General features: G+C 38.5%; 1 protein-coding gene across 1 annotated transcript in view; it reads right to left on the reverse strand.

Annotated features, from left to right (window-relative positions):
- The window catches only part of CA10 (carbonic anhydrase 10), a 626,304-nt gene that overhangs the window by 515,610 nt on the left and 92,784 nt on the right, over positions 1 to 17,910 (reverse strand). The window contains exon 2 of the mRNA XM_060133527.1: positions 2,264 to 2,338. Coding sequence (XP_059989510.1) covers positions 2,264 to 2,338 — 75 coding nt within the window. The remainder of the gene's footprint in view (positions 1 to 2,263; positions 2,339 to 17,910) is intronic.

The following is a 17,910-nucleotide window of genomic DNA, read 5'->3' on the forward strand; positions in this document are numbered from 1 at the left end:
ATTCCCAAAAGTTTAGGAATTGAGATTATCAGATACCAGTCTTCTTTACCAAGAAGCCAAAGAATTTTGGGACTGTTAAATCTAGAGAATGATGAAGTTTCCTCTCCAGCAGTCACTGTATGGAGACACTTTGAGCTTACAAATTCAAGGAACATTTACTAAGCACCTTCCATGTTCTAGCATCATGAGAGACCCTCACTTGCATGATTACATTTTTTAATTTACAGTTCTCTTCCTTTCTCAAACAGAGAAGTATCAAATATCCAGTTATGTTGTTATGATAAAATAATGATAGAAATGCCAACAGCATTACAGGTACTGACTCACACGATGCACCAGACACTTTACCTACATTATGCAATTTAATCCTCACAAAACTTTGTGAGGATGATTTGGTCCTTATCTTCATTCTAACAGATGAAGAACCTGGGGGAATGAGAGTTGGTAGGTGACTTGCTGACAGTTCTACCAGAAGGAAGCCATAGAGTCTAGATTCAGCTCCAGGTCTGTCCAACTCCAGAGTTCATGCTCATAACTCCACACCTTACTGGTTCCCATATAGACGGTTTTATACATATTACCTCATTTAAAACTTGAAATAAGGGAAACTTAAATTCTTTTAAATCAACACATAAAGGAAAGATAAAACTTCTTTCCTGTGGTTGTCTTAGAAGCAACAACAAACTCAAAATAGGGACTTAAGTACATGTAAAGGAAAAATGTGTCAACAAAGGGGAAAAAGTCAAAAAACTGTGGAGCAGAAAAGCAAAATTTTCCAGAATGTATCCAGTATTATCCATGAGCATTTCAGTCACTATGGAGAATATTACTAGTTTAGCAAGATTTATAATCTGGCAGAATGCCCTTTGTTGCTCTAATTTAATAATCACGAAGCATAAAAATATTATTATAAATGTAATTTCTGGGATGTCTTGAATATGAGAAGAAGATTCCTCAGAAAAAAATACACAACCTTCTATCGATTGGAAAGGGATGCCCCCAATTGTAAGTGTAAAATGTCATATATCTATATCATGCCATATGAACACATCTGTGTCAATTAAATTATTGTAAGAATATTATTAGAAACTTGATCATATCTGGGTGAATTAATCAAGCCCAGTTTCTATGCCCACTGGGCCAAGACATAAATGTATCATAGTAAATTTATCAAGTTAATAATACCAATTTATGAAACTATTCAGCAGTCAACTGGCTTTTCCCTGGGTCATTCACTATCTCTCACCATGCCTGCTTTCCTCTTAATGAAAAGCTTCAAAGGTACGTATTTATGTCCCACAATACAAATGAAAAAAGTGATGCTCAGAGGAGTTTAGCAACTTGCTTAGCTCTGCACAGCTGATATAATGAACTATACAGAAGGACAGGAAAAGACGACATAGCATCCAAGAATGAACCAGGTGACCTGGGGGCACCGCTCTTCCCACCTGCCACTAACTACAAAGACCTCAACTGACACTTGACCTCTGTTTTCATTGCCTGATTTGGAACCCCACATTGCCTCCTCTTGAGAGCTTTATCTCTTACCCTCTCACATATAAGCAGTTAAAAATACTTTGAAATATCTCACTTGCCTTCCCTTCCATCCTTCTCTTTAACATTCATGCTCTTTCTCTTTCCTCTTTCCCTACAATCTTGAAGAAGCAGAAGACTGAGGACTATAATTAGGATAAGAGTAGTGGGGGAAGACAACGACACTCTACCTTGTCTCAAAACTAATGTTATGGTATGTTTCTGGCTTTAACCTGTCTTCAGTTCTCTCCTCCCATGCTGAAAACATCCACTTTACCTATGATTTTTTTACCTGGTATTTGGCCCAATCTGCTAAGTCCTGACCATGAATGCTACTGAAGTGACATCAGAGATGGCGTGCATCCCAGCAAGCCTCATTGCTAGTTTTCAGACTTCCTGTTTCATTAACATTAAAAAATCACTCTTTCTCAACCAAATTTTAGCATACAGAACCTCAACCCCAACTCTTGCATTGCCCTCTCCCTGACACAGCCACCTGTAGATGGAAGGACATTAAGATGTAAGCACAGATGGAAAAACGTAGTCTTGGTTAAATTACCACTCACTTAATAAACTTTCTCTTGATGGAGGATTCATCTAACACATAAGTCAGACTATGATGCCTTTTGCAATACATTCCATGCCATGTAGCAAATGCAAAATTCTGGAAATAATACTACATTTCACTCAAATTATTTTCTTAAAAATAAAGTAATAAATGTGCATTTACCTGGGACAAAGCTTCCCTGGACCACCTCCTTGTATGCCCACCAGCCTTCATGGATTTTTGGTGAGTTCTGTTGAGCTAAAGCAAAAACAAAAGAGAAAACAGACTAAGATGAAAGCAGAGAAGTACTGTGTCCATGTTGTCCAAGAAAGAAGACTGACTATACATAAAATAATTCTTTTCTACCCATAAGTCATACTACAAACTGTAACAGCAGCCTACCACATCGTTATTTTCAAACTGATTATTAATCTGTAAATATACTGTCATAAAGTTTTATAAAAAACACTCAGGATATTTCTACTGATGAGAAATAGTAAGTATGTATTTAAGCCTATTTGAATTGCCCTGTCACTTATCTCTACCTCTATCTCACCTCTTTTCTTTACCTCTCCCTACACACATATACACACACACATCCATATAAGGAATACCTATCAGTCTGACTGAAGCATCAATTCAAGAAACATCATTTAAAAGGAAGAAGGAAAAAGAAGCCCCTGGATAGTTGAGTACTGCAACTGACAAAAGTATCACTGAAAGCCTCTGTTCCATGAAGAGAATTGCAAAACTTTTTGTTCTCTCTTCATCTCCAATCATTGTTTCTTCAACTACCCCATCCACTCAGATGTGGAATTATTTAAGATTTTAGCAGGCAGCAAGATAATTAGACCGTCTGAATCAAGTCTATTATAATGATGGAACTGTAGAGTTTTCATTAGCTTTCTTTAACATGCATTGTGAATGATCCAGATTCACCCTGCAAAAATCAGTCAGCCTAAGCAGGGCCCACTTGATGCCCATCAATTACAAAATATAGGCTAGAACTGAATACAGGCTAGAATTGAAGAAAATAAAGACATTTTACATAATATGTTTTCAAATTCCCAGTCTGGCTACCTACTGCTTGGCAATTTGGAAAGACAGGGCAGCACATTTAAAAGGCACCTCATTTAAAGTTCTGCTATACTACTACAGTAGTTTATCTGAGCTAGAGCACCAAGATAAGTACTGCATTTCCATTTTAACGTCTCCCAGCCAGATTGTCAATAATCATCTTGTTGTTGTTTACATCTGATTTCCCGTGGGTGGAGAGCTAAGAATTTCTCAGAACAAACGGGTGAACAGAAAGCAGCCTTATTTTCCACTGTGTTCTCTGCTTCTCTTTGTCTGTGGATTTGGATTTCCTTACTTGATGTGCAACCAGCCCCTGGGAAAAATCCAGCTGTCTAATAAAAAAAATTGTGTTGACAATAAATGCTGTCATCACTGTCAGATGACGAAATACACATAGCAAAGGCCCTTCTTTTGATAGTAAGGAAAAACTATTTCAATTTTATACTCCTTTTTGTTGTTGTGGCAGTTCCAACCACAGAAGATGGGTATAACCTAGAATCACCTTACACACTGGGCCAGACCCAAGCAAGCTGACATCAAAATTTGCATTGGGAAATAAATAAAGAAAAAAAATGGTGATGGAGCAGCGTATATTACTTTCACTCAAAAGACTTAGAATGAGATCATGGTTAAAAGGCTCAAAGGTAGTTGGAGCTGAAAATCAACAGAAGGAAAGTTACTAACATTGCTGATTCCAAGAATCTCTGCAATTTGGATTTGCCACAAATTCTGATGTCATAATCTTCACAAAATTTCTGTTCACCTGCTTTTCCCAAGGAGACCATGTTTATTGCTCTCTCCACCTTTGTTCTACTCTTTTTTTTTTCTGGAATTCCATCTTTATCTACTTATTGACTAGTCTTACTCAATCCTCCAAGCCTTACAAGTTCTCACTCCTTTCAGTAAATTTCTCCTATCATTCTACCTCCACTGTAGCCCCTCCTCTCCCTAAATTTCAGGACTTTACTGTCCACTGATTATTTGTCACTTGAAACATTTATTGAGGTCCTGTGATTGTCAGGTAGTGTTCTAAGAATCAAGAATACAAAGTTGCTATTTTCCAAAAACTTATATTCTACTGGAAGAAGACACAAAAAAGCAAAAAAAAAAAAAAAAACCTGAATTAAACTATAAGAAGAATAAAATCTGAGAAAACAATAAGGCAAAAGAGTCATATATCACAATGTTCATTGCAGCACTATTTACAATAGCCAGGAAATGGAAGCAACCTAAGTGTCCATTGACAAAAGAATGGATAAAGAATAAGAGGCGGGGCTTCCCTGGTGGCGCAGTGGTTGAGAGTCCGCCTGCCGATGCAGGGGACACAGGTTCGTGCCCCGGTCCGGGAAGATCCCACATGCCGCGGAGTGGCTGGGCCCGTGAGCCATGGCCGCTGAGCCTGCGCGTCCGGAGCCTGTGCTCCGCAACGGAAGAGGCCACAGCAGCGAGAGGCCCGCATACCGAAAAAAAAAAAAAAAAAAAGAATAAGAGGCACATATATACAATGCAATATTACTCACCATAAAAAGAAATGAAATTAAGTTACTTGTAGTGAGGTGGAGGGACCTAGAATCTGTCATACAGAGTGAAGTAAGTCAGAAAGAGAAAAACAAATACTGTATGCTAACACATATGTATGGAATCTTTAAAAAAAAACTTTCAAAAGAACCTAGGGGCAGGACAGGAATAAAGACACAGACATAGAGAATGGACTTGAGGACACAGGGATGGGGAATAGCAAGCTGGGATGAAGTGACATTGATATATATACATCACCAAATGTAAAATAGATAGCTAATGGGAAGCAGCTGCATAGTACACGGAGACCAGCTCGGTGCTTTGTGACCACCTAGAGTGGTGAGATATGGAGGGTGAGAGGGAGACACAAGAGGGACATGATATGGGGAAATACGTACACTATAGCTGATCCACTTTGTTATACAGCAGAAACTAACACAACAATGTAAAGCAATTATATTCCAATAAAGATGTTTTTTAAAAAATGGATTAAAGACCTATTAAAGACCTAAATGTAAGACTGGACATTATAAAACTCTTCGAGGAAAACATAGGAAGAACACCCTTTGACATAAATCACAGCAAGATCTTTTATGACCCACCTCCTAGAGTAATGGAAATAAAAACAAAAATAAACAAATGGGACCTAATGAAACAAAAGCTTTTGCACAGCAAAGGAAACTATAAACAAAATGAAAATACAACCCTCAGATCAGAAAAAATATTTGCAAATGAATCAATGGACAAAGGATTAATCTCCAAAATGTATAAACAGCTCATGCGGTTCAATATTAATAAAACAAACAACCCAATCCAAAAATGGGGAGAAGACCTAAATAGACATTTCTCCAAAGAAGACATACAGATGGCCAAAAGACACATGAAAAGCTGCTCAACGTCACTAATTATTAGAGAAATGCAATTCAAAACTACAATGAGGTATCACCTCACACCGGTTAGAATGGGCATCATCAGAAAATCTACAAACAACAAATCCTGGAGAGGGTGTGGAGAAAAGGGAACCCTCTTACACTGTTGGTGGGAATGTAAGTTGATACAGCCACTATGGAGAACAGTATGAATGTTCCTTACAAAACTAAAAATAGAATTACCATATGACCCAGAAATCGTAGAGAACAAATGTATGGACACCAAGGGGGGAAAGTGGTGGTGGTGGTGGTGGTGGTGGTGGGATGAATTGGGAGATTGGGATTGACATATATACACCAACATGTATAAAATAAATAACTAATAAGAACCTGCAAATTAATTAAATTAAAAAAAAACACAAAGTAGTAGGTTGTTTAGGCTTTGTATTCCTGGAATTGATCTAATCATTTAGATCATAGCAATGACTAAATCATAATAATAACAATAATAAAAAAATATTAGATAGAGAAACATACTTTGCAGTATAATTAAATAAGTTGAGGTAATAGAGAATGACTTGAAAGACACATTAGATTGTGTAACAGTGATGACTTTTCAGATTTTTGACACTCAATCTGAAATTTAAATGACAAAGAAGATCTGACCTCAAGAAAATCAGCAGCTGTAGTATTTCAGGTGGATTAAAATATCCTAAGAAGCCAGGCAGGAGTGGCTTTTCCCAGAAACATAAATGTGGCAATTATGGGTGAACCATAGTGGATGTATGAGGAGAAAGGGTCAAGATGAGGCCTGATGATTTAGGTAGTAGTCCAGAAGAATGATGATGTTGGCTTCAACTAGCATAGTGTTGGTGAAAATAGAAGTAGATGGACCCTATATATATATATTTATACATATTGCATAAAATATACACATATTTTATTTCTCTGTATATTTCAGGAGATGAGTGAATAGTACTAGCTGATGAGTTGAATGAAGGAAGTTAAAGAACATAAATCAAGGATAACTTCCACCTTTTTTGTCCTGAGTGACTAGATGTTGACAGATATTGAGATAACAAGAGATACTAGGGGAAGAGTAGCTTTGAAATGTGGAGTAAAGATCTCCATTTGATAAGGCTAGTGAGCAATTATGGGGAGTTGTTAAGTAGGCAGTTGGATATAAAAGGAGTTCTGAGGAGAGGTTGAGAGGAGATATACATTTATGACTCTTTGACATATAAATGATATTTAAAACCATGAATTTAGAAGAGGTCACCAAGAAGAAAGTGAAAATATGTAGAGGGACAAAAGGGACACAGAATTGAGCTCTGGAATGTTCAATATTTAGAGGTTAAACAAAGGAGGGAAATCCAAAATGAGATTAAGAGGGAGAGGCCACTAAAGTAGGACAAAACAAAGAAACAGGAGAGAAAATAGTGGTCTTGTGCCATTCCTTTATTTTACACACACACACTCTCTCTCTCTCTCTCTCTCTCTCTCTCTCTCTATTTTAGAAGTTTTAGATTTATAGAAATGTTACAAAGATAGTACAGAGTTCCCATATATATCCCATACCTATCTCCTTTATTACTAACTTGCTTCATTACTACATTTGCCAAAATTAATGATCCAGTGTTGACACATTATTATTAGCTAAAGTCCACGCTTTATTCAGATTTCCTATGTTTTTTTTTTTTTTTTTTTTTTTTTGCGGTACGCGGTCCTCTCAGTGTTGTGGCCTCTCCCGTTGCGGAGCGCAGGCTCAGCGGCCATGGCTCACGGGCCCAGCCGCTCCGCGGCATGTGGGATCTTTCCGGATCGGGGCACGAACCCATGTGCCCTGCATCGGCAGGCGGACTCTCAACCACTGCGCCACCAGGGAAGCCAGATTTCCTATGTTTTTAACCTACTGTCCTTTTGCTGTTCCAGGATGCCATCCAGGATCCCACATTACATTTAGTTATCATGTCTCAGTCTTCTCATGGCTACAACAATTTCTTCATGTATTTTAAATTTGTAATTTCCCCATAGCCCTATCTGTCTAACTAAACTAAAACTATCTCAAGGGTAAATGGTGTGCCTTGTCTACTACAATGCAGCTCATATAATAGGTGTACTGGGCACAGTATTTAATGAATATTTGCTTAATAAATCTAGGAATGGAGAAAGACATGTAAAGCACCATTTAGCAATGCTATTCACAGGTTTTACAGGAATACCCAACTTAAGACTCCTCTCCACTTTTTCCCTAAAATAAGTTTCATGATAAGTAGTTCCTAGACTTTAAGAACCATGTAACTAAAATAATAACAATAGTAGAACACAAAAGAAAGGGGATATAAAGATCAGCTCTAATCTCTGTAACTGTAATAGTGTAGCTATAATTTTGTTTTCTGCTTCTTTCACCAACTATTATGTCATGGGTTGTTTTCTCCATTCTTTTTTTTTTTTTTTTTTGGTACACAGGCCTCTCACTGTTGTGACCTCTCCCATTGCGGAGCACAGGCTCTGGACGCGCAGGCTCAGCGGCCATGGCTGACAGGCCCCAGCCACTCCGCGGCATGTGGGATCTTCCCAGACCGGGGCACAAACCCGTGTCCCCTGCATCGGCAGGCGGACTCTCAACCACTGCGCCACCAGGGAGGCCCTGTCTTCTCCATTCTTATATTTAACGTGCATATAATGGTCCTTTTAGTAAATTTGCCATAATTTCCCCATTATTCCCTGCCTATTGGCCATTTGGTTGTTTGAATACTGCAATTAACTTTTTCAATTCCAGAGCATACCCTGCTCTCCCTCTTTCAGAATCTTTCTTTAGCACGTATACCAAAATCAGGGTCAAAGAACAAGGCATAAATGTATTTAACTTACTTCATACAAAATGTATAGCAGTTTGCATTGCCATAGTAATGTAAGTGTTTATTTTTTAAAGGAAAATATTTGGGTAACAGACAAATAATGATAAAATAATGCTAATCCATTTAAAAATAATTTTGACTTCTGACAAATAGGCAATTAATCAAGAAGCATTGTAGTTCTGTCTAATGAATGATTCTCTTCTGACACAAATTCATGAGATGAATGTTTCAAAGTGAGGACACATTTTGTATTTCACTTTTTTACTATTATTTATCATCTTAGAATCAGGTATAGATGCATTTTCCATAAATATTATAGATCAATTTGGTAGTAAAGTCTATTCATGTTTAAAAAGATGCATGAAATTTCAGACCCCAAAAGTTTAAGTCCATGTCCAGATTCGCTTGGCCTCCCCTAAGTCATAGCAATAAGGAAAATGTATGTGTTATATTCAGAATACTAAAATGGTATTAACATAATAAATCAACTTTTAAACCACAGTTGATAAACAATTGATAATTTCTAAAATCAATGAGTTAGTCAATTGTGGGATTAATCTCACTTCACACATAACTTGCAATCACAAGTAATAGCTTTGAATGAGACTAAAATCTCATATCTCTCTTAAGCTTGAACTCAGCAAGGCTAAGTCAAATGAAATGAAAGGAAACAAGCAGAATTATTGGTGTCTTTTTTTTTTTACATCTTTATTGGAGTATAATTGCTTACAATGGTGTGTTAGTTTCTGCTTCATAACAAAGTGAATCAGTTACACATATACATATGTTCCCATATCTCTTCCCTCTTTCATCTTCCTCCCTCCCACCCTCCCTATCCCACCCCTCCAGGCGGTCACAAAGCATCGAGCTGATCTCCCTGTGCTATGCAGCTGCTTCCCACTAGCTATCTACCTTACATTTGGTAGTGTATATATGTCCATGCTTCTCTCTCACTTTGTCACAGCTTACCCTTCCCCCTCCCCATATCCTCAAGTCCATTCTCTAGTAGGTCTGTGTCTTTATTCCTGTCTTACCCCTAGGTTCATCATGACATTTTTTTTTTCTTAACTTCCATATATATGTGTTAGCATATGGTATTTGTCTTTGTCTTTCTGACCTACTTCACTCTATATGACAGACTCTAGGTCTATCCACCTCATTACAAATAGCTCAATTTCGTTTCTTTTTATGGCTGAGTAATATTCCATTGTATATATGTGCCACATCTTCTTTATCCATTCATCCAATGATGGACACTTAGGTTGTTTCCATCTCTGGGCTATTGTAAATAGAGCTGCAATGAACATTTTGGTACATGACTCTTTTTGAATTATGGTTTTCTCAGGGTAGATGCCCAGTAGTGGGATTGCTGGGTCATATGGTAGTTCTATTTGTAGTTTTTTAAGGAACCTCCATACTGTTCTCCACAGTGGCTGTATCAATTTACATTCCCACCAACAGTGTAAGGGGGTTCCCTTTTCTCCACACCCTCTCCAGCATTTATTTTTTCTAGATTTTTTGATGATGGCCATTCTGACTGGTGTGAGATGATATCTCATTGTAGTTTTGATTTGCATTTCTCTAATGATTAATGATGTTGAGCATTCTTACATGTGTTTGTTGGCAGTCTGTATATCTTCTTTGGAGAAATGTCTATTTAGGTCTTCTGCCCATTTTTGGATTGGGTTGTTTGTTTTTTTGTTATTGAGCTGCATGAGCTGCTTGTAAATTTTGGAAATTAATTCTTTGTCAGTTGCTTCATTTGCAAATATTTTCTCCCATTCTGAGGGTTGTCTTTTGGTCTTCTTTATGGTTTCCTTTGCTGTGCAAAAGCTTTGAAGTTTCATTAGGTCCCATTTGTTTATTTTTGTTTTTATTTCCATTTCTCTAGGAGGTGGGTCAAAAAGGATCTTGCTGTGATTTATGTCATAGAGTGTTCTGCCTATGTTTTCCTCTAAGAGTTTGATAGTTTCTGGCCTTACATTTAGGTCTTTAATCCATTTTGAGCTTATTTTTGTGTATGGTCTTAGAGAGTGATCTAATCTCATACTTTTACATGTACCTGTCCAGTTTTCCCAGCACCACTTATTGAAGAGGCTGTCCTTTCTCCACTGTACATTCCTCCCTCCTTTATCAAAGATAAGGTGACCATATGTGTGTGGGTTTACCTCTGGGCTTTCTATCCTGTTCCATTGATCTATCTTTCTGTTTTAGTGCCAGTACCATACTGTCTTGATTACTGTAGCTTTGTACTATAGTCTGAAGTCAGGGAGCCTGATTCCTCCAGCTCTGTTTTTCGTTCTCAAGATTGCTTTGGCTATTCGGGGTATTTTGCGTTTTCATACAAATTGTGAATTTTTTTGTTCTATTTGTGTCTTTTGAGAGGCAGTGTGAAATAATGGAAAGTACACAGCAACCTGTAACTAAATCCTAAATTTATGACTGAATTTTGTGTCACTTTGAGCAAACAATTTCATCTTTTAAATGCTCAACCCACCCCCCTCCCAAAAAAAAACACCTCAGTGTCCTTACCTGAAAATTGGTAATAATTACGTTGAAGGGCTGTCAGAAGGACAGTCAATATGAGACAATACTTTGTGCTTGATATATAACATCTATTACTTTAATTATTTGATGTTAGTCGTGGTGGTATGGGGCAGGGGAGGAGGGGCAGTGCAACCAAATGCCAGAAGGGGAATGTGGCAGAAGCCGAAAAGTAGAAAATTGCTCAGAAAAAGAAACCAGGAATTATGGTATAATTTTACTTGAATCTGGTTGAAATTAAAAAAAAAAAATGATGGCCTGAAGAAACATGATCTGCACACTCTATCCTCCAGATCCTGAGCCAACTCATGGAAGGAAAAAAGATAGCCCTGCCTGACCAAGGGAGAGTTCAAAAGCCCCTGATGACATTCATGACATTTTCAAGTCAAAGTATAGTCACCAAGGAACCTGTGAAAACAGAACTGATTCAGGGAACTCATGCAGGTAACCTGTGCTATTTGCTGGGACAAAGCCCAATGCCCAATGGGGCTGCAGGGAAAGCAGACAAAATGACCCATTGGAATCAGCATGGTGGGAAATAAGACCATATGCAACTCTTAGGAAAAGACCAGGTGGTTTTATTAATTTATTTTTTTCTTCATATACCATCAGCTCAACATCTTTTTCTCCTTTCAAATTCTGATCTACTCAGTATTTGCTTATCATGCACTATATGACAGGTGCTGTCACATACTTTATAAGTGGTAGAGCCAGTGAATTATGAGGATATCTGAGTTGTGTAGATGACCCAAACTAGAGTTCCATTATTTAAGTAACAAAGACAAAAGAAAAGTTTGAAACTTGAATTATCTGGACAGTTGTAGCTGGAAAGATTTGCTCATTCTACCTATCTCAGCTACTATTTCAGTAAAGATAATTCAAAAATTTATATTCCTCACCTGGATATTTCATTCTAGTTCTATCCAACCTTTCTAGCAGCCCCCTAGATAAGGTATCGCTCCATGATCATAACAATTCTCTTTTGCCCCTGTGACAAAGACAGTGCTAATAATTCATTTTCCTCTTCTTCCTTAACAAGAGAAGCCTTGGTTTTTAGTAAGGCACATTGACTTCTCAGAATAAAGACTACATTTTCCTACCTCTCTTGTAGCTAGGTGTGGACATGTGATTTAAGTTCTGGCCAATGAGATGCTAGCATGTAGCACATCCAAGAAATGTTACAGGGAAATGCTATGCCTCTTCTCATCTCTTCCAGGATGCTAGAATGTGGACATGATAGCAAGAGCTCAAGTAGTCATCCTGAACTATGAAGCAAAAGCCTCATTTCTAATAACAAGATAGATGGAGCTGGAATGCCTACATTTAGAAGAGAGAAATAAACCTTCTTTGGTATTTTCTGTTACTCACTACTGACAGTAATCCATATACTGATACACACTCACCTCCAATACCCAAGGAATTAAGACATTGATCCTACTTCTGCTGTAGCTCTAATCTATTTTTTACTATACATTTATATACTACCTAGACAGAGGTCCTCAATAATTACTTAAATGAGTAATTACAGCTGCCTAATAACAGTACATCTTATCTCCATGTTCCCTGATGCTACCCCACTATTAAGACCCCTTTCCCTAAAACAATGCTTTTCTCATGTCTTTCATTGCCCCTTTAAAATTCTTTGATGATTTGCAAGTATTTACAAAACAATATCCACACTCATTGATCATAATTCAAGGATCACAATGATAACCCTGCAATGACTCCCTTTTGGTTACACAGTGATGGGCAAGTGATGTTTTCCATGCTCTGTCAGGTGTGGTTAACTTATGTTTTCAAAACTCACTCTAGGGGCTTCCCTAGTGGTGCAGTGGTTGAGAGTCCGCCTGCCAATGCAGGGGACACGGGTTCGTGCCCCAGTTCGGGAAGGTCCCATATGCTGCAGAGCCTGCGCGTCTGGAGCCTGTGCTCTGCAGCGGGAGAGGCCACAGCAGTGAGGGGCCCACGTACCGCAAAAAAAAGAAAAAAAAATCTCACTCTAGTCTCCTTTGAGATTCATTTCTCTGTGCTCTCAAAGAAGGTATTATATACTTCTGCTTTGTTGTATTGGGTTGGCCAAAAATTTCATTCGGGTTTTTCTGTAATCTTACGCATTTTACAGAAAACTCCGAACAAACTTTTTGACCAGTTCAATATACACTATTTTCTTAAATTATCTCTTCATGGCTTTATAATTCTGACAGAACAGGTATCCAGTAAATATTTCTAAACTGAAGTAAATTTAAATACTTTTTTTCATTGATTGACCCTACATCCTATTTGGACTAAACTGTCTTCTCTTGTTTATGTGTCATTTGCTCATGCTACTTATTTTTCCTGTAACATCATTTTCATCACTGAATATCCAAAGTAATTCAATTCTTCAAGTATCAGCTCAAAGGCCACTTTCTCCTTGAAAACGTCCATGTTCCTTCTAGCTGGAAGAAAGCTTTTTCATCTCTGAAGTTTCTTACCAATTTATGTATAATGTTTCCTTTCAATCCAATTCAACAGGATTCAATTCAATCCAATCCAATCCAAAAATAATATTTAGAGTATACTCACGATATTTTACTACCTATTCTAGGTTACTATTTTGGAAAGGCTCACAGTTCAATGAGAAAGAAAGAGGATACATTTCACAAATTTGAGGCTAATGTTTATGCAATATATTAGTTAAGATAATGCAAGTGATGATAATGCTAGTTTACCTGCTGCAAAAAGTAAACTCTAATATCTCAATGGTGTAGTACAAGTTTATTTCTCACATATGTAAAATCCCAAAGTGGTTTTCCTGATTGTTGCACAGCTCTCCAATTCAGGGCCCAGGCCTTCTGCCTTGTGGCTCTGCTTTCTGCAACATATGAATTCAAACTACCATGATGCATACATCAGGCCAGAAGGGAAAAGTTGTTTTCATGGCATAAACCTAGAAAGGATACTCATTACTTCTTCCCACATTTCATTGACTAGAATTTAGTTTCCTGAATATACTTAAATGTAAAGGAAACTAGGGAAATGCTGTCCAGCTGTGAACTACACAGTAGTGTTTGACTGGGTAGAATGAAGGTAAGTCTTATAGAAACCTCCATATCCCACAGTGATGAAACAGAGCAGGACCCTGTGGGATCCTCACAGGTACAAATTCTTTCTGTGTTCCCCACTTCTTATTTGTTGGAAATAGACTTCATTCAGCCTCCTTGACCTTCCCTGATTTCCAAAGGGCAGATTCAACAATTGCTTAACAGGGAAGGGAGGGAATGCAGAAACAAAGGTGCAGTCAAGAAACAATAGTGCAGCTCTGGGACAGGGTCCTGGTTCCTCCTTAGGGAATATACATAACAATACCTTTTAGTTCTTCTGTAGGAAATAAGGCCCCCAGCGAGGTGGAGGAGGATAACTTCAGGCTGAGCACAAGATTGCTGGAGCACTGCCCTCCTACCTCACCATAAGTCAATCAGAAGAAAGTCTGCACACAGTGGAGGATAACAAAGACTCTGACCCCCTCCCCAAATGATTCTTCCTTTAAAAACTTTCATCATCGAGCAGAATTTTAGGAATTGGTTTTTGGACATGAGTCTGCCTTCCCAGGTTGCCAGTCTCCTGAATAAAGCAAGCTTTCCTTTCTAACCAACACGTGTCTCTTGAGTATTGGCTTTACAGTGGTGAACACCCAAACTTGAGTTCAGTAACAGTGATACTGAAGAAAGTCTGAAAATTTCCCATTCCTCTAAGATGGACCAAATATGTCTTGGATAATATGTAGCTAGGGTGACTATAACTTCTGACTTGCCAAGGATATTCCTAGTTAACCTTTCTCAATATAAATATAAACAGTGCTCTCTTCAGCTCTCAAAAATGTCCTAGTTTAGATGATAAATTATATGGTCATTTTTACACATAGCAGTCTTTGCCACATATTGCTTTAACCATTTTGAAGACTGACTGTAAAGCCACTTATATTCATATCAGATCAGCCACATACTGATGAAAATTTCATGATGTATGTGTGTTGTCTAACCTAAATCAAGATTTCCACCCTGGCAAGAGACTTTTTATGGCCTCTTTGTTACCTGGTGCGCGAGGAGAGGGGATTAAGAACACTGCTTAAAGGAGCTCCAAAGACGGGCGCGAGCCAGGGGTAACAGCGCAGACCGCAGAGACGGGCATGAGACACTAAGGCTGCTGCTGCCACCAACAAGAAGGATGTGTGTGAACACATGTCACTATCCACACCTCCCCTCCTGGGAGCCTGTGCAGCCCACCGCTTCCAGGGTCCCATGATCCTGAGACAATTTCCCTGTGAGAATGCACAGCACACCTTGGACTGGTGTAATGTCACGCTGACCTCTGCTGCCACAGGCTTGCCTTACATCTGTACCCCTCCCTCCCTCTCGGCCCGACTGAGCCAGAGCCTCCAAATCAGGGGCTCCTTTAACCCCGTACTGTCTGAGCGAAGAACAGATGTCCTCAGGCAACCTACACACAGAGGCGGGGCCAATCCAAAGCTGATACCCAGGAGCTGTGCGAACAAAGAAGAGAAAGGGAAATTTCTCCCAGCATCCTCAGGAGCAGTGGATTAAATCTCCACAATCAAATTGATGTACCCTGCATCTGTGGAATACCTGAATAGACAAGGAATCATCCCAAATTGAGGTGGTCTTTGAGAGCAAGATATATTATTTGTTCCCCTTTTCCTCTTTTTGTGAGTGTGTATGTGTATGCTTCTGTGTGAGATGTTGTCTCTAAAGCTTTTTGCTTTCACCATTGGTCCTAGGGTTCTGTCGATCAGTTTTTTGTTTGTTTGTTTTACTTTAAAAACATTTTTTTCTTAATAACTATTTTTCATTTTAATATTCGGAGCTGTGCAGATGAAAAGTCTCTTGGTGCTCCAGCCAGAAGTCAGTGCTGTGCTTCTGAGGTGGGAGAGTCAACATCAGGACACTGGTCCACAAGAGACCTCCCAGCTCCATGTAATATCAAATGGTGAAAATCTCCCAGAGATCTCCATCTCAACATCAAGACCAAGCTTCACTCAACGATCAGCAAGCTACAGTGCTGGACACCCTATGACAAACAACTATCAAAACAGTAACACAACCCCACCCATTAGCAGAGAGGCTCCCTAAAATCATAATAAGGCCACAGACACCCCAAAACACACCACCACACGTGGACCTGCCTACCAGAAAGACAAGATCCAGCCTCATCCACCAGAACACAGGCACTAGTCCCCTCCACCAGGAAGCCTACACAACCCACTGAACCAACCTTAGCCACTGGGGACAGACACCAAGAACAGCAGGAAATATGAACCTGCAGCCTGCAAAGAGGAGACGCCAAACACAGTAAGATAAGCAAAATGAGAAGACAGAAAAACACACAGCAGATGAAGGAGCAAGATAAAAACCCACCAGACCTAACAAATGAGGAGGAAATAGGCAGTCTACCTGAAAAAGAATTCAGAATAATGATAGTAAAGATGATCCAAAATCTTGGAAATAGAATAGACAAAATGCAAGAAACATTTAACAAGGACCTAGAAGAACGAAAGATGAAACAAACAATGATGAACAACACAATAAATGAAATTAAAAATACTCTAGATGGGATCAATAGCAGAATAACTGAGGCAGAAGAACGGATAAGTGACCTGGAAGATAAAATAGTGGAAATAACTACTGCAGAGCAGAATATAGGAAAAAGAATGAAAAGAACTGAGGACAGTGTCAGAGACCTCTGGGACAACATTAAAGGCACCAACATTCGAATTATAGGGGTTCCAGAAGAAGAAGAGAAAAAGAAAGGGACTGAGAAAATATTTGAAGAGATTAGAGTTGAAATCTTCCCTAATATGGGAAACAAAATAGTTAATCAAGTCCAGGAAGCACAGAGTCCCATACAAATAAATCCAAGGAGAAACACACAAAGACACGTATTAATCAAACTACCAAAAATTAAATACAAAGAAAATATATTAAAAGCAGCAAGAGAAAAACAACAAATAACACACAAGGGAATCCCCATAAGGTTAACAGCTGATCTTTCAGCAGAAACTCTGCAATCCAGAAGGGTGTGGCAGGACATATTTAAAGTGATGAAGGAGAAAAACCTACAACCAAGATTACTCTACCTAGCAAGGATCTCATTAAGATTTGACAGAGAAATTAAAACCTTTACAGACAAGCAAAAGCTGAGAGAGTGCAGCACCACCAAACCAGCTTCACAACAAATGCTAAAGGAACGACTCTAGGCAAGAAACACAAGAGAAGGAAAAGACCTACAATAATAAACACAAAAGAACTAAGAAAATGGGAATAGGAACATACACATTGATACTTACCTTAAACGTAAATGGATTAAATGCTCCCACCAAAAGACACAGGCTGGCTGAAAGGATACAAAAACAAGACCCATATATATGCTGTCTAGAAGAGACCCACTTCAGACCTAGGGACACATACAGACTGAAAGTGAGGGGATGAAAAAGATATTCCATGCAAATGGAAATCAAAAGAAAGCTGGAGCAGCAATTCTCATATCAGACAAAATAGACTGTAAAATAAAGACTATTACAAGAGACAAAGAAGGACACTACATAATGATCAAGGAATCGATCCAAGAAGAAGAGATAACAATTGTAAATATGCAGCCAACATAGGAGCACCTCAATACATAAGGCAAATACTAACAGCCATAAAAGGGAACTCAACCGTAACACAATCACACTACAGGACTTTAACACCCCACTTTCACCAATGGACAGATCAACCAAAATGAAAATAAATAAGGAAACACAAGTTTTAAATGATACATTAAACAAGATGGACTTAATTGATATTTATAGGACATTCAATCCAAAACCAACAGAATACACACTTTTCTCAAGTGCTCATGGAACATTCTCCAGGACAGATCATATCTTGGGTCACAAACCAAGCCTTGGTAAATTTGAGAAAAT

This window comes from Lagenorhynchus albirostris, chromosome 20 (genome assembly GCF_949774975.1).
Source record: "Lagenorhynchus albirostris chromosome 20, mLagAlb1.1, whole genome shotgun sequence".
NCBI lineage: Eukaryota > Metazoa > Chordata > Mammalia > Artiodactyla > Delphinidae > Lagenorhynchus > Lagenorhynchus albirostris.